This window comes from Sylvia atricapilla, chromosome 13 (assembly GCF_009819655.1).
Source record: "Sylvia atricapilla isolate bSylAtr1 chromosome 13, bSylAtr1.pri, whole genome shotgun sequence".
Lineage (NCBI taxonomy): Eukaryota > Metazoa > Chordata > Aves > Passeriformes > Sylviidae > Sylvia > Sylvia atricapilla.
The window spans coordinates 5,571,223-5,594,318 of NC_089152.1; the positions used below are offsets into that span (position 1 = coordinate 5,571,223).

At 40.8% G+C, this 23,096-nt stretch overlaps 1 protein-coding gene and 1 long non-coding RNA gene across 2 annotated transcripts in view; both read right to left on the bottom strand.

The window, feature by feature from the left end:
- Window positions 1–402: 402 nt before the first annotated feature.
- LOC136366961 (uncharacterized) lies at window positions 403–3,311 on the bottom strand. The gene is made up of 2 exons (XR_010744612.1): window positions 3,081–3,311; window positions 403–3,047 (listed from the first exon to the last, which is right to left on the bottom strand). It is a non-coding gene; the product is annotated as an uncharacterized lncRNA (long non-coding RNA).
- Window positions 3,312–3,345: 34 nt separating this feature from the next.
- MCTP2 (multiple C2 and transmembrane domain containing 2) overlaps window positions 3,346–23,096 on the bottom strand; it is a 100,929-nt gene continuing 81,178 nt past the window's right edge. Inside the window, exons 18-22 of the mRNA XM_066328277.1 lie at window positions 21,569–21,610; window positions 11,353–11,462; window positions 8,916–9,025; window positions 6,469–6,566; window positions 3,346–4,250 (exon numbers count right to left, since the gene is read on the bottom strand). Of these exons, the coding sequence (XP_066184374.1) occupies window positions 4,182–4,250; window positions 6,469–6,566; window positions 8,916–9,025; window positions 11,353–11,462; window positions 21,569–21,610 (429 nt within the window). The 3' untranslated portion in view covers window positions 3,346–4,181. The remainder of the gene's footprint in view (window positions 4,251–6,468; window positions 6,567–8,915; window positions 9,026–11,352; window positions 11,463–21,568; window positions 21,611–23,096) is intronic.

The window sequence follows — 23,096 nt, forward strand, 5'->3', positions numbered from 1 at the left end:
TTTCTATGCCATACATTGAATAGATTAAAAATGTAAAAAGTGATAATTTGCATGGGGAAATGGACACAGAGAGATAGTGTTGCTTTAAGAATCTCCTGTTAAATCTGAATTAGAGTTGGATAGGTGGACTATGCAGTAAGTACACATAATCCTCCTTCCCTTTAAGTAGAGCCTAGGAAATTCCAATATAGGGTTGTAGGCAGGTTGAGATGAGGCTTTACCTCATTTCTTGCTGCAGCAGGAGATGCACTTACACTCCTTACTCCAAGCAAACTCCAGTGTGAATTGTGACACTGCACTGCCAAGGGATGTCCTTACTTACCTTGTCAGATAGTAAATATTATAGCACAGCATTTTGCAAAGAATGTGAAACATATCTCCTAATCCAGACAAATTAAAAGCATCAGTTTAACCTCAAATGTTTATTGCATTTCAAACAGCATTTATCAAAATAAAGAGCTCATCACAATATATATACCTACTGGACCATCCAAACCCCTTCATTTGGTATGTCTCCAGCATAAAAATTAACACAAATTATTCTGAAACCCAACATATCTACACAAAAGAAGAAAAAAAAAGAGAAGAAACAATATCACCCCATCTCCTGAACAAAAATCAGTTCCACGTGGAAAAACCTAAAGAAAACCCCCCCAAACTACTAAACCATCAATCCAAATTTCTGAATAAATAAACAGTTTTTTTCCTGCAGTTGAATGTTTTCACTCAAATCAACGATCAGATCCCACACGCCTCCTTAAATATGCCTGACTTTGGTCCTTACAAAATGACAAGATTACAGTATGATAAACCAGATGATAGTTTTGAGCGAGACAATGAGGCATTGTTTACAGAGAAGATTGAGAAACTGGTTTAACAAAAGGGTTCCGTGGACGTCTATTGTATGTACAAGAAGGAGATTTACTGGAGATTTTGTAATTTCTACAAGGCTCTTTCCAACCAGCTTCATTAAGTTGAAGTAAATCAAATCATGCAGAGATCTGGCTCAGCCAGAGAGACATGCCGGGAAAGATACAAAATGAAGAAGAACAGACGCGAGATGATAAGCTTTAGAATCTTTGGCATTTTTCATAAACATTTTCAAGGTTTTTAAATCTGTATATTCACCCATTTTCCCCCACACACTCGCCTATAAATACATTATACATGCACTCTTTATACACAACTCTGTATAAGCATGGGTACACAAGCACACGTGCAAACAAAGAGGCATTTTTGTGGCTTTTTAAACCAGGATAATCTTTCCTCAATCCTTCCATTTGCAGCTACACACAGCTTTGCATGAGCAAAATACATTCTTTAGCCAATCAAGTATACGAAAATGTGCCTTGTCCTTATTCAAAGGCACAGTGGGACTTCAAAAAATAAACTTATGTAAAACTACTGAATCTGGCTAATAACCCAGTGGAAGATAGTCTGCTGTTAATTTCCCTTCTTCAGATTCCTGAAACAAGCCCACAGGATTGTGCTATGGAACCACACACAACTCCATCTGGATCATCAATCCATAGGCAAGGTTTAAACTATTTTACCTTTTATTAGATGACTTTCAAAGTCTATTTTTTTTTTTCCAAAAAGAATTCCTTCTCTCAGGCTTCTGTATTTCTTTGTACTGCCAACTAGCCCAGGGAATCCTGGTGGTAATCCCTGCCTGGGAATCATAAGCAATAACTCCAGCTCTCGTGCTACCACCCATGACTTGTGGTGACAAGTCACTGCCAAAATGTCCCACAGCACCTAAAGGACCAAGGGCTGCAGTATCACCGAATTTAAGCAGGTTTTACACATGATCTTTTGTTTTAGTTTCCCCAGTCAAACAACCTGACTAATGCTGGCTTTCTGAAATACATAAAGCAAACACACAACTGCTAAAAGATTGGTAAGCAAGCAGGAAATCACATTTTCCACAGAACACAAAATGGGGTCCTTTCTTCTGTCTTTCCACTGCTGTTTCCACTTGACTTCACTTTTGGGTCCTCTCCTTGTGAACCACCAGGAAAGACTGCAAGACATCAGTGGTGGACCAAAGCCTGCACACTGTTGCACAAGCATTTCTTTGGGCACGTGTTCTCTTTCTGCACAAGCACTTGTTTCTTTAAGGCTATAAAGTAGGTGTCTTTTTTTTTCCTCTTGGATCTGTAGTGTTGACCCCTCTGGATTTAGACAGGAAAACAACAGCTATGCTGAAGATATCTGATGAGATGGAATTATAAAAGGCAAGCCAACAGAGTCTTTCAGTCACTGAGTTAGTCTTTTCTCTTAATCCTTTCATGGCATAAGTTTTTCATGCATCCATTGCCAGCAATGGATCTCTGATGATTCCAGTATACAAAGAGTTCACCACAGGCTGGGCTTAAAATAAAAAAGGAAAAATGCACATGTGCTGAATGAAATATGGAGATACTCTTGGAGTTCCTAGCTCTTTCTGCTAATTATGATAAAAACCTTTTTAAAATGTACACTGCTTGAAAAATTTTTAAAATGTACACTGCTTGAACAGAAGATGGGTATCAAAGACTCAACCCTAACCCAGAGCCCTAACCCGGAACTCTAACCTGGAACCAAAACCCTAACCCAATCCCCAACCCAGAACTGGAACTCTAACCCGCAACTAGAATTCTAACGTGGAACCGGAACCCAAACCCTAAATCCCAAATCCCTAGAACCTCTAGAAGCCAGACTACAAACCTAGAACCTCTATAACCCAAAGCTGGAACCTCTAGACCCTCTATAATTAGAGCCTCTAGCATCCAAACAAGGAGCTCTAGAGCCCTAGAACCTCTAGAAACTCTAACCCTAACCTGGAACCCAAACCCTAAAAACCGACCTGAACCCTAAAACCTGAACTTCCGAACCTAAAACCCAAATCCGGACCATAAAACCCGAAGTCCAGAATGGAGTCACCCAGTTGGGGCAAAAACCCGGATCAGATAATGGTCACAGTCCAGAATGGAGTCATCTGGTTGGCAGGAAAACTCTAGAACCCTAACTACAACCTCCAGAACCTGAGCTAGAGCCTCTAGGCCCTCTAGAACTAGAAAAGCTAGAGCTGCTAGAACCTCTAACATTAACCTCAACCCAAACCCTAAAACCTGAACTGAAAAATCCTAACCTGAAAACCCGAACCCTAAAACCCAAACCTCTGAAACCCTAATTTGGAACCCAAGCCCTAAATCCCAAACCCCGAACTCTAGACACCAACCTGAACCCTAAAACCCAAATCCTGAAACCTAAAACTCAAAACCTGAACCCAAAACCGGAACCCCAAACCTAAACCCTAAAAACTGAACCTGAACCCTAAAACCCAAACCCTGAACCCCTAAAACCCAAACCCTAAAACCTGAACCCTGAACCTCTAGACCCTGGAACTAGACCCTCAAGAACCCAGAGTGGAACCCGAGAACTTCTTGAGTCTCTAACCTTAACCTGGAGCCCCTGGCCCATGTCGGTGCTGTCCAGGCCCTTCAGCAGCAGCACAAGGCTGGTCTCACTGACCTGGGACACAGGGCTGGGGGACAGGGGCTGCTCAAAGCCTCTGAGTACAGGACAGAGGCCATGAGGTGGGACAGGGACAGGGCAGTGGCACAAGCAGTGGGGACAGGTGCTGGGCCAGGGGCTGCCAGCAGTCCTAAATGGGGGGACACTGGAGCTAACCCAGAATCCTAAAAATTTTCTAAGCACAGTGATTTAACTCGGAGAAGAATAGCTTTCATAACTTAATGTAAATCTGTTGGATATGTTGAAAACTGGTTCAGAGCATCTCCTCACATCAGCTCAGCTGATCTGCTACACTAAGCAGAGTTATCTCTTCCTACACAACCCAGGGAGTGCTGTCACATCCAGCCTTGTCTCTGCAATCAAGGGGAGAAAAAAAAAAAAAAAAAAGAAGAAAAATAAAAGGTGCAGTTGCACCATCCTCTCCCATTCTCCTCCTCGTCCCACAAACTAATTCACATTTCATGTTGCTCTTTTTTGGGATTCCACGACAAAAAAAGACAACCCAGAAAAGAACCCCAAGATAGGTGTTTATCAAAAAAACCACATCTTCCAAGAAGCAGAAAGTCTGTGGCAGTGACTCTAGTGTTGTTCTGAGGCAAGAAGGAGGGCAGGGGTGCTGTGTGTGCACACGGAGGTGCTGCATTCCCAAACTCCACAGCATCCTATATTGTACTCCGCTTCTTCCTGATGGGGCTGGAGCTGTTGGATGGTTTCAATTCAGCGTGCTGCACCTGTAAAAACAAACAGGCATGACGTCTGCACTTAGGTAACTCTAGCTCACTGCAGCGTGTGCTAATGGCTCCCCCGGGACAAACCCAGGGAAACTAAGGAAGGTTCAAAAGTAATGAATCATTTTCTAAACACAGGAACATGGGGGATTAATTGCAGGAAGGATTTGAGAAGTCATGCATCATTTCTTGAAACAAAAATATTAAAAGCAGATTTTTCTAATGAGATACATGGGGTTCTACCTGAGTCCAGCGATCATTTGGGTTTGTTTTGGTTTGGGAATTGTTTTTCTTATCTTCCTGGCATTAACCTATTAGTTTAATAAACTTCTCTCAGGAGTCTCAATTCAAGTGGATCCCAATAGACAGTAAGATGACAGTTGTCAAAACCATATACAGACCCTGGGAAGTTGAAATACTTAATAATTTCAAAAAAGAAAAGTATTCTCCCAAATAGAACCTGGACAAAGCTACCTCCTCCTTTCAAAACAAATTTATACACAATGTAATGATTAAAACATGTGTGGTAAACTATCAAGGATGGTGTTATGTCCAAATTGTCTGTTGTGTGAGACAAAAGTATTCCCACTGAAATCATGGGGAAAATTTGGCTGAACACGCCACCTTTTTCACTCCTCCTCTATCTTTTGTCTAACACATGTTGGTTGTTAATGGGTACTGTACAGACAGGAGTAATTTCTAACTCACTGCAGCACCCCAGCGAAATGCTGATGCATTGACAGCACATAAAACAAAGCAGACAGAGGGGCTTTGCAGCTTCCATGGATGACTTGTCCCTAAACTGTGTGGCTGCCACTATTTTCAGTAGTAGTGGAAAACTCCAGGATTTGTCCCATCCAAGGAATTTTTATCATTCCTCCCACAGAAAATGGTGATCTTTTTCCTTGGAGAGCTCAAAGCATCCCAATATGATAGAAACCATTCAAGGAAATGTTGTAAGTGCAAATGTTAAATAAAGCATAAATAGAAAAGCAGCTTATCTTTAAACATAAATACTTAAAGGGCATATGCAAACCATCACTGGAAACCCAGTGGCCTCCACAAGAGCAACGACAACAAATAAAAAAACATTGAAGCTTAATGGCTCTATGATTGTTCCTCTCAGCCTTTTTCCCTCCCACCAGCTCATGGTGAGATTTCTTTCCAGTTATTAGTGCTGCCACTAACTAGTCTGGTGGCCTCTTGAGATAAATGTCACCAGAAGCTTTTTCTAACCCTGTTTCTAGCAGACGCCTCAACACTGCATGTGAGCAATTCAGTTTCTGTCTCCAGTAGCATAAAGCCACTACAGGTGAGATTGTGATTCCCTTATTCCCAGTGAGCAGCACCTCACAGGGAAAGGGCCACGATTCACAGAGAAAGGTAAAATGTCAGAGGGATCCTGCACATCAGGATCAGGGCCTGGGGACACAGATTTCAGTTAGTTAAAACAAAAGAAAGAATCCTTTATATTGTGTGGCTTCATTACCCAGCAAGACTATTTTCCCTCCTCCAAGAGAAATAAACAGATCGTGACATTCAAAAGGATTTACTGTTCAGATAATTTCCAGGAAGATAGGCGAGATTACTGAAGACCATGTTGTTGTTTCAAAGTAATGGGAGAAGAGACAAGACTTGACTGAAACTGAGGGAGGATAGATTCTGGTTAGATTAAAACTTATAATTCCATAATGGTAGAAGATTGATCTGATCAACTGTACAGTATTTTATACACGTTTCAGGGTTTTCTTTAAAGGAAAAGATGAGCAGGGCATTGTCCAAAGGAGGCCCTGGAGCTCAAGCACAATGTCACAGAAATAATTCCCCTCATTCCTCCCCCTATCTTGAGAAAAAGAAGAATTCAGCAAATCCTTTTGGATGGTTATCTCTATCAAAGAGACTATTTTTCTCCTCCCTCTGTACAAATACCAGAGCAGAAAGGTGACAAAAACCATAGCTCAGTAACCATGCTGAGTGATTTTCCAGATCATTTTTAAGTAGGTCTTTTCAGGATAATTTTTCTGCAATCATTTTATCCTTCTGACAAAGGATTTTGGCCCCCCTCTCTTCTAACACTCTCTCCCCCTCCCTTTGTGGATTTTCCCCAGATTCCTTATCTCTGTTATTCAAAAGTCTTTGGCATTGTGTTCCCAAACAGGAGCACCCAGCCGCTCTCAGTGTCACTCCTTGTCTCTGTTGGCTGTGGCCATTCATTACTTACCTTTTGAACATCAGATGGTACCCTGGAGAGGAAATCTAGTAGCTCATTATTGTCGATGGCATAGGGATTTCTAAGCCTCTTAGTAAATTTATTTATGCCTGGGATAAAAGAAAAAAAAAAAATAAAGGCAAACAAAATAACGCGACCCTTTTCTACTCCCTCCCTCTAAATTTGTTCAGGCGAGGTGAAAAAGGGAAAGGGAATTCACAAGTAAAAATTAGTGTGAAAACAGTGCCTCAGACTCAAAGCCACACACATGCTCCCTGTCACGTGGAATCACTCACAAGTGCTTCCTGGAGGAAGTTAGAGGACATTATTGATGAAGGTATTCTCAACTTTTGGGATCATGTGTTGCCAACAACATGGTGAAAAGCGGTTCCAGCATGATTCATTCTGGGGGATACAACAGAGGGAACGCACACACTGAAAACCAAGTGTGCTGTTAAATCTGCTACCCTACACGATCAACTAGAAGGCTCAGACAATAATTGGGAAAAAAATTTTTTTTTCCCTTCCATCTCTTCAGAAAATGAAAGTTTCCCTTCCCCATCCCTCATGGTTTATCCCCTTTTTGCAGAGCCACATTTGCCAAGCTGCCCATATTATGATGCTGAATTACATTGTGAAACCTTATCAGAAGGTTTACTTTAGTTTGATCTTTATATGAATAATTAGACTTAATAAATACAGCAATATCCGTCCATCTCCATGGACTTAGTTAAGCTTCATTTGGCAGAGGTAGTCCCTAGACTGGACAGAGGATCCATGGGAGTGTAATATTCACATTATGAAGTTCATAAGGTCTTCTCTTGCCTCTCTTAAGGTCTTCTAGGTAAAGAAAATCAGCTAACCCGTTTTAAAGAATAGCAAAAAATTCAAATGTTAGTTTCCTCTGAGGATCATAATACAGCATTCAGTTCCATCATGCCCCTGTCCAAAAATCTCATAGTGGTTTCCCTGAAAATGATTTCAAATGTGATGGCTGCTCCTCTCCTTGAAATGTACCTGCTCCACGTCTGAGATTCAGTTTTTAAGCCATATACTTGCAGCAAAATGACAACACAATTTTCTGTGTACCTGATTTTTAAAAAACAGAAAATACCATAAGGTCTTTTGAGGCCTTGCCACAGGGTAGTTGTTTAACATGTATCATATTTGAAGGCCCTGTCACTCTAGATGATGTTGAATGGATGTATAGTTTTCATGTACTCACCATGTCTTCCATACAAGAACAACAATATTTTCTTACTGAACTTTTTACTCCCAGCAATTTCTCCCCTTTCCTTTTGCCCTTTCTTTTGTTTGTTTTAATCCTTTATTTCTTTGTTGCTGTTGCCCAAGAATGGCTTTTTTTTTTTTAATGTCACCTTCTCATTCCCTCCCTTTTCTACATCCAAGACAGCAGCTGATGGCTCAGCCCCAGGGGTGACAGGGGTCCCTACAAGTCAGAGCCACACTGGGGCTGAGCTTCTGTGGGTCAGTGAGGATTTACCTGCACTATGTTCTCCACATCTTTCTACCTCAAGGCTGAGATAAAAGTTAGCACCCTAAATAAGGTCATTTGGAGATGCAGAAAGTCCTCAGCAGCTGGAATCATAGAGTCGTTTGAGTTGGAAAGCATCTTAAAAACCATCTCAATCCAACCCCCTGCCACAGGTAGGACACCTTCTACTAGACCAGGTTGTTCCAAGCCCTGTCCAGCCAGGCCTTGGACACTTCCAGGGATGGGGCAGCCACAGCTTCTCTGGGCACCCTGTGCCAGAGTGTGATGAATCACCCTCACAGTGAAGAATTTCTTCCTCACATCTAATCTAACCCTGCCCTCTTTCTGTTTAAAGCCATTCCCCTTAGTCCTATCTATGCCCTTGAATGCCATCTCCTTCTGTGAAAGATGATCTCCCATTTCTTCATAATGCCACCAGGAAAGTTTTACTTTTTAAAGGCTCCTCTTTTAGTTCATTATATGTATCTTCATAAATACCTTCTGACTCATGACAAAAGGAGATGCTCAGTGTGTCCCACTGGGCACAGCTTGTCCTGACTGCCAGGATACTCAGACCCAAAAGGCTCCCAGGGTCCAAATCTACATGGTCCAGCTCTGCAAACACATCTTGTCCACTTCCTACCACTTCCCAGCTGGAGAGCTCCAGCACCAGGGAGCTAATTACTTTCCTGCAGAAGAATAATAACACTGAAAGTAGCTTATCTAGGCTAATGCTCTTCTTGTGGTGCTGCTGGAAACTTACAAAGAACCCTAAGAAAAGCAAATTATCGGATAACCCAGGGGGGAGAAATGGTAATTTTAAGAAGTTCGTAACATCTTTATTCACCTCTAAACAACAGCACTTGTTTGTCTGTGTAACAGGTCGTTTAAAGCTTGTTTGATTTCACTCCGTAGACATATATTGTATTTACCTCATACAAATGAGACACAGTGGAGTACTTACCCCAGATTAAAACAATGTACCTCAGTGGTATAAAATACAAAATAACTGTTGCTGCTGCCAGGACCAAGCAGGCCAGGACAGAGAGGAAAGGCACCGTCCAGTTGAATGTGCTGTAAGGAAAAAACACAATCCCTCTCAACACTTCTGTTCTTGGACACTGCTTGTGCTCTGATACCCAATAATAATTTAATGACCCTTTGCAGTGCTCACTGCACTCAGATATGCTGTAAATTGCAGACCCTTTGGAAGGTGGAGAAGCAGACTCCCATATCTGGATGTTATAATGGATTGAGGGAGATATCTGAGAGGCAGACACCACGATAAGGAAAGAGGAGAGGAGCCCTGGGGAACTCAGTGAAGTTGTTAGGCATGTAAGTGAGTTGTTTTTGTTTCTTCTTCTATGCGTCACACTTGTTACACCTCTCTGCTGGCCAGCCAGCTCTCCATTATTCATGAGCAGATTATCTGATCTGGAGATGGGGCTGAGCCAGCTCCACTGGGCCACACTGGAGATGACACCAGCTGTGTGCCCAGTGCACCACCCAGGAGTGGCAGGGAGCCAGAGTGAACCCCAACAAATAACCTGCACTGGATTAATTATGATGCCCAAACTGTGAAAGAGCAGTTTGAGCAATTTCTCTGTATAACATTACGGCCATAATATTCTATATAAATCTGTCTACATATATATATATTCTTATATCTTTATATTATCAGCAATTCTTTACTACACTGAATATAGGAGGCTGGCTTGGATAAGCTCTAATAAGCCAGCAGGAGCCCAAGCTTCTGCATTCCAACAATCCCCATTGGATTTTTCCCAAGAGGAGGACTCTTGAGAGGCTCAGTTACTACAGCATTTCAGACTTTGGCCACATTGTAGTGAAAAACAAGATTTTATTTCACTCAGACCTCTCATCTGCAATTCAATGATGGACTGAAGGTGAGAAGCCACTGCTAACACATCTCTGAAATTACTTTGTCCCCCTGTGCCCTTGTAAGACATAACCCTATGCCCCGCACCAAATGTTGAGATACCTGGACTCCATTAGTCCACAGGTGGATTTGTGGATCTCTGTTTCACACAATCTGCCTGCTAACTTCAGCATATCACAATGATGGGGAGTAGAAAGAAGAGAGAATGAATCTGGACCACTTATCAGGCTATAAAATAAGACAAACTTCCCTTGACAGATAAAATTAATAGGACGCTTCAAGAATTACATTTAAGCTTCAATAGACATATTAAATATTAAGTAAAAATAGGTGGGAGAGGACCCATCATTATCAATCAACGTAGCTTAAGTTAAAGCAAAAAAAAAAATAGCAAAACAGCTCAATTGAGTTAAACTATGAAAACTCCCTATGATTGTGTAACTGGAGTGACAGACGGAAACTGTAGCACAATTCAGTCTGTCACTTACAAAAAAAACTCTGATAGCAATTTTTTTAATGGCACATCACTGCCGAGCTACAACAGAATTCTTCTGAAATTACATCGGGCGTCCACATTAATACCCAATGTGTTCTTTAAGGCCATTGTCACCAAAATGAATACAAGAATTAATAGTGTTTAAGCGCTTTGAGCCTTCCTGCCACGCAGCTGGGCAGAACAGTGCCCTGTTCATAGACTGGAATACATCTTTGGGCCACTTCCACCCCAGCTGGGGTGTCACCACAGCACATGTGGTTGCTGTATTTTTAGCTTGAACCCAGCTCCTCATTAAAGTGAGGCTCGGTCACAAACCATCACTTTGTGTTCAAAACAGACAACAATATGGATCAATTAAGCTCCAATAAAGACTGAGCTGTAAAAGGTTTGTGTGTGTTTATGTGTGGGATTTTTTTTTTTTTAAGGCTCTTCACCTCCCTTCTTTGTAAGGTCAGGAATACCCTCTGTGCTCCCTGCCTTGCCATGAGACCCTGAAAACCCCCTTTGGGTTTTTTTTTTTTCCTTCCAGCAGGAAGCAGACAGCTCAAAATGGCAAAGACAGAAGATCAGTGTGTTGGCCAGGGACACAAGTGACTGGTAACCCCCACAGCCAGGTCAGGATGGGGAGGGCGTGGGAAAGGCAACACTGACCATCAGTAGCCACTTTCTGGGGTGGGACAGGGAAGAAATGTCTGGTGCTTCTGTGCCCACATCTCCAAGCAGTATTTAGGCATCTGTGACTCCCCATCCCATCATAAACAAGCGAGAGCAGAAATTCAGGCAAACATGAAAGCAACATCAGTAAAGAACACTGCATCTCCTCTCCATGCTCTGCAAAGGTTTTTTGGAATAAAAGACTGTAAGAGAAGAAGCAGTGGTGGGACTGGCCAGCTTATCCTGCTGTACCCTGTAGCCATTTTTGGAGCAAGCTAATTACTCCACCTTGATCCCCTTGATTCTGCTTCAGTTCAAATCATGGTCAAGCAAGAAAAAATTATTACTTACTTTTTAATCCTCTCTCCAAACGATGCTATTTCTTCCAGGCTGTTTTGAACAGTTATGATGATCTCTTGGACCCTTTGGATTCTCTCAATTAGCCCCATTTTCTCAGATTCCTAATCAAAAGAAACCAGAAAACCAAAACTTTTAATAATTTGCTAGAGTATTCACAGACATATGGTGAAACAAAGATTTCCTGCACTGCTGATCAATCCATGACCTCAAGTATTTTGCTGAAGGAAGGACAGAACAAACACCCTGGGTTTATCACACAGAATTAACATTACTTGTATAGATTTTTCACCCTTTTTCTCAACACATGGGCAGAGGTTTCTTCATCTCCTAACACAACTTGACTGCAGGATCTCAACCAGAATTTCACACAACTGGATGCCAAAGCACAAGAGCTGCTGAACACCCCTGGCCTGGAGTGGTGCCTGCTCAGTGCTCCTCAAACACAAAAATATTCTTGTGCAGAATGTCTAAATATCACTTTCCTGAGCTTTGTAGGCTCCCCACAGCCATGCTGGTTTTTGTGTATAAATTAGCAGCAAGATAGTGAATGCAATATTTTTTGAGCATTCTGTATACAGAGACTTATTCTTTTACTGAGAAAAAAAATAAGGATCAAAGAAAAAAATGTCATTTTCCCTTTACAGCGGCCATCTCAACTTCATTTCTTACTGCTTATTTTAGGCAACAACATTACAGGACATTACTACACATGTGCAGAAATAAAAAGGAAGCACAGAATGAATTAAAAATCAAAATTACTTAAATCAGGCTTGAAAACCAGTATACAATTATCGGCATTCAGCATTTCTTTGCCAGCAATCTAACACACATACAGGCATGCAAATTGGCATGGTTGCAGATATTCTAGCAAGAAATCAGCAAAACATTCACTTATTACAAAATGCAGAGCCCTGGACACTGATTTTACATCACATTTAGACACTTAAAAATCAGTCCAATTTAGGAAAAAAAAATAAAACAACAAAAAACAAACCAATAAAACATTTTAAGCTGTGTTTTAACCAATCTGTTCCCAGAGAAGGGGAGATGATGGTAAAGAGCATTTTGTATCCCTGTTCTCTGTGGCTCACACCAGCCAAAGCAGAGGAAAAGGGTGGGTGGGAATGAGCAAAGACCAGAGACTTTTGCACCAACACTGCTGCAATTCTGCCTCTGTGCTGTCATCCACATTATTCCTCCCTGCAGGACAGAGTCAGGGGCTATTTAAAATCACACAGGGCCACAGAGGTGAGGGTCCTGCTCCAGCATTTTGGCACTACCATGCTGGGAGAGGCTCTAAATGGGGCCGAGACAGGACATCACTCTACAGAGGGTGCTAGAATAACCTGAGACCCATCCTTAGATGCCAAGAGGCAGGCATGGGAATGCAGCCCTTACACCACTTTGATTTACTCACTGCCCATTTCTCTTCCCAGTAATTTCTGAGTTTGAAAAAGCCAGCCAAAACCACCATGGAGTTATCAAGCTCCAGACATTTGAATATTTGCCTTTAGGTTGCAAGTCAGTGCACAATGAATAGAAGCAGCATTTTAAATAATCACACATTTGGGTGTGAAAATGAGTATTTTTACATTAATAAAACAACCAACAAAAATGAAACCCTTGGGGTGTGAAATAACCCCAGAACAAAATAAATAAATAAATAGTCAGTTTATGTGAAAATAGCACCAAAAAGTCATTTTCACACAGCTCCAGTTATAATCTCGTTAGGCTCAAATGTAAATGACACATTGAAATTATATTTAACTATTTCCTCGCTGGAATGGTACAACAGTCCTTGAGCCATAGCTGGCTTTTTTCCACCAAACTTGGAAGCAGAACCTGGAGAGCAACTCATGGAAAACCAGACAGTAGGAATTTCATTCTGTCCAAATTCATGCAGAGGGGTAAAGAAACCACTTAAATCAAGTGATATTGCAAGACAAGCCTACTCTTGCTGCCCAGAGCTGCAAGGCAGATCATCTACCAGCTCTGTCTGCATCATGCTGACTTCATTTACACATCCTCGATGGAGCTCAGAGATGTGGTGATAATGCAGTTTAACCAACACAACACAACACAACTCCTGCTGCAGCCACGAAGCAGAGCCAGAAAATAAACCAGAAACTGCCAGTCCCTAAGTTATGACAACTGCATGCCCGTGCTCACCTGGCCCCATGCTAAAGTCACCCCTGGACAACAGTGCTTTCACTTTCTGATGCAAAATATGGCAAACCAATGTAAGGGCAGAGACGAATGAGATTAGAAAACCTTGCAAATAAAATAATTTATTAAAGAAGAAAATAGGCTGCCACTGTCCCTGCAGTGTGCACAATGTGCATAATCTTTTGAAAATCCTGGGAATTTGCCAGGATTTAGTTTCTTTGTGATTGTTGGTTTTTTCTGGAGACCTGCAGTCTAAACACATGGACAGGATTATTAGGTCACTGGTTAAGCAATAGAGAAGCAGACAAATGAAGTACAACAAATGGGATTTTCCAAATTATTTAGATTTTGGAGTGTTGTTTATGCTTTGTGAAGCCAGCACCTCACAAAGCACTGTCAGAAGCAGTAAGAGTCCATCAGGATGACAGTCACTGGACCCTATTTATTAGTAAATGGGCAAGTGTCATAGAGAAAGCTATATTTGAACACTATTCGTGGAAAACCTGAAAAAATAATCTAAAATACATCTTCCACTAAACACACTTGCTCATCTATGCAAGGTCCCACCACCCAGACAATTCTTCTCCATCCTTTTCAGGTATCATTCCTTTCTGATTTCTTTTGGACCCAATTGTACTGCTTGAAAACTGGATTTGGATACCAATAGTTTTAAGATCACAGCTCAGAAGCTTTTGCATGAATTGAAAACAAAATATCCTGCATGTTTCTGGCATTATTACCCTAAAATCGCTCGTGATAACTTCCATTAATTCAAGGCCTTTTTCTCCTTTATTTCTTAGCTGATCACAGCTCTGTGGGTGGACCAAAACTAGTCTTCGGCCTCTGGGAAAGAATTAACTCCATCAAAATGAATTTACAACAAGAATTATTTATATAATCAGTGCATTACTTCAAATCTTCCTTGCACATCCTGATTTAAGAATCCTTCATTTCTACATTAATTGCCTGAACAAAACCACAAAAGGGGGTTTACAAAAGATTAAGCATGTCAGGGGAGGGAAATAAAAAACAAAAACCCAACACCAACCAAGACCCAGCAATTTCAGAAATGAAGTCTTTTGTCTCCAGCTAACATACATCAGCTTGAACTCAGAAATGAAGACACCAAATCTCTGCTGTACTGCAAGATGCTCCTAAATGTTTCTCTTTCTGAAATATGTAACAGTCAAACAGGACGTATAAGCACACTTAAAGAGTTACCACAGCTCTGGGATCTCCCTTCCTTGGAAAGAACTTAATTCTTCTCTGAGACATTTAGGGTCAGCTGCAAAAGAAACCTTCACACAACCACAGCATGGTTCGGCTTCCAATGCTGAAGACTAAAAAAGTAGGAACATGGGGCAGGCCAGGACAGGATGTCCCCAGCACTCACACAGCAATTCACAACGGGGGAGCTACAACACTCAGAGCTGGTCTTGAGAGAGAAAATCCAAAGAGTTATGGGGGAAGACACTGAAGGCAAAATTCTTCAATCGCCTTCTCTGGAACAAAGGCCAAATGCCACCCGTTAGTGCTTCTTCTCCAGCCAAGCATCCATTACTGAATTCAAAGCTTGAATGGTGGAGATCCCCTAACTTCTTTTGATCATTTGTTTCAATGATTAATAGCTTTCATCTTTTACAGAAAGCTGTTTCCTATTTTTTAAATCTATCCTTCAAATATTTTTCCTCTGGATACATCCAAACCAGCAAGCAACGCTCCAAATGCACAGACAATTTTTGCTGTTGTTCTCTGAGTGTATTTCTGATGTATACTGCAAATATCATATGCACACAACGAAAAGTTAGGCTTGAAGCCATGGGTAAGTTCTACATAATACTCGCTCACTTGGATTTCATGGAAAACACTTGCAGAGAAAAATCTTGCATGCAACTTTCAAACAAGTGGTATTCATCAGCAGATTTCTGGCGTGCCAAGGGAAACTCAATATATAAAGCTGAGGAACACTTGGGAGCAAAGACGAGGAAAAGGGGAGGAGAAAACATAAATATGGATTAATGCAAAAGGAGGAAGAAAACAGGATACAGGCAGCTCAATCAGGAATGAAAATCCTGAATATCTTCAGGGATTGGAAGAATTAGTCTGCCTAGCCCTGGGCTGGCCTAACTTTCAGGATTAGCTTTCTTACAGTAGCTGTCTCATTATGCTACTGCTGCTACAAGCACATTAGGGCAATGTTTTATCAGGATTTATCTAACGTACCAGTTATTAATTCTTCAGTGCATTAGCAACAAACAAGATTGATGGAAAGGGAAAAGAAAGGAAAATAGCTCAGGCATGCATTCCTTTTTGCTCCACTATTATTCTGCTTTTAAAAAGACAAAAAACAAAACAAAACAAAAAAACCCATGCTGTAGTTATTTAGAGAAAAGCAGAGTTAATCAAAGTTGGATTTAATTTGCAACTTGCTCTCTGCTGGACTACAAAACTCCGATCTTACCAGTGTCCAGCAAAACCTGTGCCACAACACCTTAGAGCCAAAATACTCTTCCATGAAGAACTTCTGAAATCAAAAGGATTTTATTTGGTATAAACAGCAGACCACTGGCCTCTATTGTCTGCAGGGAACATTTCACTAACGCTCCAGTCTAGCAGCAGAATGAAGCTCTTGTGGGAGGTGGCAGCCATGGAGTGACAGACAGTCTCTTGGTAGCTGAAATGAATTCCAGGCAGAGCTTTGCAAACAGTCACCACAGCAACCCTGAACTGGCTCCTGCCTTTGGTGGGAGCCAAAGGCTGCTGAGGGGAGCCCAGCAATCTGCCCTGCCCTGTGCTGCAAAGCAGCAAAGGAGAGCACTTCCAGGAGGATGGGCTTACCAAGGTTTGGGCTGCCAAACTCTGAGCAACTGCCTCGTGCAGTCCTGAAACTGTGCATCACAGGATCCTTCTGTTTATTAACACCACGCTGCAAATGTGCCTGCCCATGGAAATTCAGCGAATCTGAGAGCACTTGAAATAATTACCAAACAGAGGAAATGCAACACATACAGGTCAATTTATGCTCTCAGTTAAAAAGGTGTGAAATCTGGAATAATTCCACCAGAGCCAACAGAATCACTTCAGACTGGTAAGAGGGAGAGCAGCATTGGTCTTAAAAGGACACATTTGGAAAGCAATAGCAGATCATCCTGCAGCTCAGGCTGGGGAGCACTCCCTGAAGGGCAGAAGATGACCACTCCATGCCTTGCACTGCACTTTCTCTGCCTATAACACCAGATGAATTTCAGCCATACTCAGGGGTCCAGCAAAAGTCTCCTAAGCCAAGCCCATAAGAAAAATCTTATGTGAAAAATCCTAGGTCATAATTCAGTTTCTTTCTCTATGCACAGGCATGAAATCCAGGGGGCTTAAGAAGCATTTTCTGTAGTTGCTCACGTTTCCATAGATGTGCAAAGTAACCCAGAGTCCACTGGTATTGCCACAAGTTTTCAAGCAATATCAGCAGTCACAATAGAAGAAAACACAATTCAGGTGAGGAACACATGCTTAAGAAGCAACGAGAATCAATCCTGAATAGAGATACAAAGTTATCAGTCACCTTTGATTTAAAAAGCAGAAAGGGATGGAAAATAAATTTTGTCAAAATAAGTGCTTTGTCCTGGAAATACATGAGACTTAAGAACAATCACATGTTTATTAGATTTAAACAACTGGATCATCATCCATAATCTAGGTAATGATTTTTAGCAATTTGGGGTACAGGAGAAAGAGAGATCTATTCATATATCTGGCCAAAATTTAACAACATTTTAAATAGTTGGAATTTTTAAGGGAGAACTCCCTGAGGCTCAAGTGCTAGGTCCCATGACCTGGCTAGTGCTACTTAATATTTTTCCAATGATTTAGAGAAGTTACAGTGTTGGCTTTTACCTGCATCTACCTACGTAATTCTAAGGAGAATTCTGGAGTGCCATAGGGCTGCTAAGGTTTCTTGTGAGGATATCTAAAAGTCCGCTGCAAGAACCTCCTTTCAACTCCTCTCCCCCATCACCTCCAGATCTATGAATGGGTGGCTCACAGCACTGATGTAAGAACTGTGCCAATTTATGGAATGCCTATGGATAAGACCAGCCCCAGACAATGCTGCTGTGCAAATAAGACTTAACAAAAGATCATTTAACATCCAATTTCTTGTACAAAAAAAGCTCCCAGGAAAAGAGCAAAGCAACCCCTGCACTGGGTCTTTTTGCACATAATTTTGTGGAGGACATGGATGCTACTTGCTAGTCTGAACATACCCTATGTATCAAGGAGCATTTTCAAGTTCTTACCACCATTTCTCTTCAGCAATCTTAATGGAGGATGTTGAAATATTATATTGCAATTGTTGTACTGAAGAGAAAAAGAAAAAACTAATGAAATTATTTAAACTTCCAGGGAAGAAAACAATGAGATGATATTGTCTTGAATGACCTTTCCTAAGTATGGGGATATAGCATCTTACACAATAGACTCTTGGTTCATGTTTCAATTACTGACCTTTACTGCGGAGAAAATTAATGCAATTTTCATCGTAATCCACCCGTACAAATAAGATCCATACGGAAGGTTTCCACATGCTGAATCTAACTCAAATGGAAAATGTCAGCTGTTTGCTACTGGATGAATTTGACTTTAATTTGTTCGGCTGGAGTCTTTTTGAATTGTGTTCATAAAACTTCATACATCTTTGGTACCTGTTTTTGACAGGGAATTTCCTACATTAAAGGCATTGAATTTTTATTCTTTGGTGATTTTTTTCCACTTATTTTTTTTTCCAATACATGAGATACTAAACATTCCTTGGAAGTTGCCAAATAACTTGGCTTAAAGCCACAGTATCATTTGATTCTTCCCTGTTACATTGCACTAGCCAAGCAGGACTACGCTGGCTCACCACCGGACAGAAACTCTCCAAAAAAAAAACCCCAGAAAACGAAAAAGAAAAAAACCTCACACAGGAATTGATTGTTGCTGATTTAGTTTTGTCTCTGATTTTCTTTTGAATCAGTTACCAGACCTGAAAACAGTAGTAAATTAAGTTTTGTCTATTGTAGAGATGTGTAGTTTTAGTCAGACAAAGGAGAAGACTCCAATGCTCTTTCCAGTCAGCTGCTATGACACAATCGTTCACAGGGTAACTGTCTGCTCTTGAAACTCTACAGCCATTATCAGAAACATTAAAAAAAAAAAAAAAAAAAAAAAAAAAAAAAAAAAAAAAAAAGTAAAATAAATAGAACTGGTCAACATTCAGACAAGCGCAACTGAGTTGCGTGCAGCTTGTCTATACCTTCGTACTGGCAGACCAAAGATGCCCTAGTGATGTAATTTTAAAACAATCCTTTCTCAGCCTGACAGAGCCCAGAGCTGACAGGTTACAGCCTGAACCCCGTGTCCAAGATGGCACAAATCCGAGAAGGCATTTATCCACTGAGGAGCTGGTGCCAAAGGGACACAGCACTGCTATCTTTTACAGCCCTCCACGCTGCTGTGTGGGGAGGGCAGAGGGGGAGAGGATGGGGGAGTGGGCAATTAAGCCCTGTCATTTAAGACAGATAGTCTAGATGGAGGGAGTTAATCTGCTCTTGGGTTTTTGAACTAAGTGTCTGTGTATTTATAATTTGTAAACAGTTCATCTCTTCGAGGGTGTGTTACAATTCCCAGAAGCACGGTCTGTTATGTCTAACAGGCAGCAGAACCCAGAAGGGCTCTGTGTGAGAGTATTTTGATACAGCAGGATGACAGGAAACAGAAACAGTGACCTCGTACACCACAACCCAACTAGCAGATTTCAACTTTGGGAGCTCTTGTATTAGGGAGGGAAAAAAAATACACAGACTTCTTTTTAAAGTAGAGTTGTCTGTTTAAATGTTGACATTGCCATGAGATAGTGTCATAAAATTACATTTTTCTTACACTCCTCAGACAGCATTGGCCACCCTCAGACTTGGAAAAGTGACTTAGAATAACCTAATGTACTTAAAGATGCAAGTCATGGGAGTGCAAGCGTGGCCCATCACTGCTGCACAGGGCAAAGTAAAGACAATTAGGGCAATTCTGCACAGCACTGGACATGGGACAAATGTAGGGGCTGGCAACTCTGTGTCAGAATTCCACAGACCCGTAACAATTAGAATGAATTATGAATTATTACTGTAATGTTGGGATGTCAAGTGTTATCTCCATGAGAAAGCCTGCTGGGGGTGTCTGCTGTGAGAGGTTTTAGCCAGTGCTGCCAGCTCTCTGTGCCAGAGAGTCATGGAATGGGTGTGAAATGGAGAGAGAGGCAGCTCCCATACAAAATGGTAGGGCCAAACCATCAACAGCTCAATGCTGACTCTCAGGAGTTTAATCAAACCTGCACACTTAGTTAAAATAAATCAAGAAAGAGAATGACAGTAAAGCTGTTTGGGGGGAGTCAAAAACCTAAAGTCATTAAATGCATCTTGAAATGACCCAGTTGTATTTGTAGAGAGAACCAAAGTCATTGGAGTTTAATGTAGGGTAAATGTAACCTGGAATATTTTAACACTGCAGCAATGAATCTATTGCACACCACAGGAAACAGGATTTGATACCTATTTAATACATTCTTACTTCTCTTTCTCCACCTCACCACTCGCAAGGGAAAAACAGGAATATTAAAATAGAAAAAAGAAAATGGGATTGTTCCAGTGAATAAGTTACATCTTTAGGCATCACACAAATAATATTTACAGGTGTCTAGAACCAGGTGCCCACTAAATAGAAATTACTGACTTTCACAGACGCATCTTTTTCAGAAGAATACTGTGTAAGTTTCATTTAGCAACTTCTGATGAGTTTCAGATATTGGTCCATTCAGCTGACGAATTTTAGGATGCAAAGAGTAAATTATAAATGAGAACATTTAAACAACTATTGTGTGTTGCAAGAAACCTGTAACTCAGCTGGATTGCCTAAACTTCACTTTATAACTTTGATGGATTTCTGGCTGCTCATTAAAATATAACCACAGCAGAAGAGCAAGTTAAATTTAAATAACTATTCCCATCAATTAGTCTGCTGAGCTTCAATCCTAGGGTCTGTGACTGAGAAGAGTTAAGGTGCACTTGCTAGCTGTGTTATTGATTTACTTCTTAATGATCAACAATTTCACTCTAGCATTTTTAAAACATAGAATATTCAAGCAGAGTCTTATTAACTTAGTATGCAATTTGAAAGTTTCACATCCCCTCATGAACATTTTCTTCCTAACAGCTAATGTTCCTTTGCATGCTGTTGCTCGTTAAATAATTCCTCACCTTTTAGCTTTAAAGTATTTATAGATTATCAGATCCTCTTTCACTTACTTATGTTTTTTCAAGCTGTATACATTAAGTTCTCTTAATCTTTCTTCATATGTCATGCCCTCTAATCCTTTTATCATTTGTCACTGTGGTTTGATAAACTTGGAAAAAAATCCAATGAATTTTTCACAGTGAGAAGAATGAGTAAGTATGTTCCAATAAAATAAAAAACAGGCCTTGCCAATTCCAATTCTTTCCACATTTCAGCCACTGAACTAAAACTGTTTTTTGTTTGCTGGTTTTTTTTTGTTTTTTTTTTCTTCCCAGGCTCTGAAAGAAATGCTGAGAAAATTCTAACCAGCCCTGCACAAATCACACCAATTCCAGCCTATTGAAGTGGAAACGCCAAATCGTTTGAGGAAAGCCATTAGTAGGGAATGTCGCCCAGCACCTGGGACGGCAGTGAGGGGGGACTGTACATCCTTGTGCACCCCTTTGCACCTCCTGGAGATGCACATTCAGGAATGTGGGCCCACCACAGGATCAGGTACAACCCAGGGCTGCTCAGAGTCACTTGGTGTTCAGGGCTCACCACTCTGGAATCTTACACAAACCAACCTCTTCTTACTTTCCAACCTGCCAAGCAGCAAACTGCTGACAACTGTTTTCCCAGTTAATACAGATAATAACTGAAGATTTATGGAGAGATCATTTGTTTGTGTTCTCCCACCTTCCCTCTGATTCCAGCCAACACAACTGTGAGATATGCTTACCTTATCATCTTCATCCTCGTCTTCATCCAAGCTCAGAAGCTCCTGCAGAAGCAGATGTCCATATTACAAAACACAACACTTATTTTTTACTGACAGGCAATGTTCAAGAAGCTTATGATACTCCCACAATGTTTCACTATACAATTTTCTCCCACTCCTATTGAAAGTCATTAAAAAAACCCCACCACTTTCTCCTTTCCAAAATAGTGTTTTAGATTCAAGGACCTTTCTGTTTTGTGGTATTCCGAACAAAGCATGCAATCCCCTATACAAATTTTAAGTCTAAATAAAGCATTAGTGGCTGTGTCCAGTAATCTGAAGGCAACAGGCTTTCAAACACATTGCCAACTTTTACTATCTGTAAACAGCTTTATTCTCAGTCTTGCAAATGAACCAACTGGTATGTCAAGGCTGAGGACTCTATACTCAACTTGTTCCATCTCCACTGCCACAATGACTGCTCCCTCCCTTTTGGGCCATTACTGAAACATTAGACTTTAGAAAACACATTAGTATGAACGTAATCAATCTCACATAGAATCACAGTCAGATTTCTATGCAGCATTATTTCCTCCCTTTAACTTCTGTGCTGACAGGTAGGACAGAAAACAAAAGACTTGGCGAAGGCTTGGAATTAGGAGCACTTGGCTTTCAACTCAAGTATTTAATAAACCGAGCCTTTAACAGGGCTCTCCAGGTTTTTTTTTCTTGGTTACTTAATAGCTACATTTGAATCTGTGTACTACAAGTTTAAATACAGCAAACATGCAAAGAATGTGAGGAATCACAATAAAAAGATGGTTTGGATTTAGGGTTTCTTGGGGGGGTTGGGTGTTTCTCTTTTGGGGTTTTTTAATTTCTTTTTTTTTTTTTTTTTTCCTGAAAAGCAGTTGCATCTAGGATGTAAAAGGTACTAGGAGTTCAGATACCCAGATTTATTCTTTGGCTCTCTGGAATACACTGAGCAGCTGAATTAACACTGATCATGGTTTAAATTTCTATAGAAGCTCCCCATCTGTAAATCATAAAACATTTTACCAATATTCACAAATTTAGCCTCCTGGCAAGTAGATCAGGAGTGCAAGGTTAATACTGTTATTCACATTTTATAGCACAGAAATCAGAGAGAATTTGAGGTTCACTTTTGCAAAAACTCTTGCTTGCATTCCTCTGTATACACAAAATGTGTGTGCTGGCACAGAAAAGCCAAGGGCACTGAATATCCAGCCAAGGCCTGAAGAAGCAAAAAATAAATAAATGACTGTGTAAAAAGCATTGGCATTTTGAAGAAAACCTTTTCTCATCTGCAGGACAGATGTGACTAGGGCTAGCACCTGATTGTCTATTTTTGACCTACAGATGGTTAGAATCATAGACACACATAAAAAAGGAATCAGGTAATATTAAAGGCACTTTGACTACTTGTTCCATATGATGCCACTCCTGCAAAGCACTTTGGCAGACGTGTGATTTCACTTATGCAAAATGCACCCCTGAATTTCATGGCATGGCACTGCTTACAGAATGT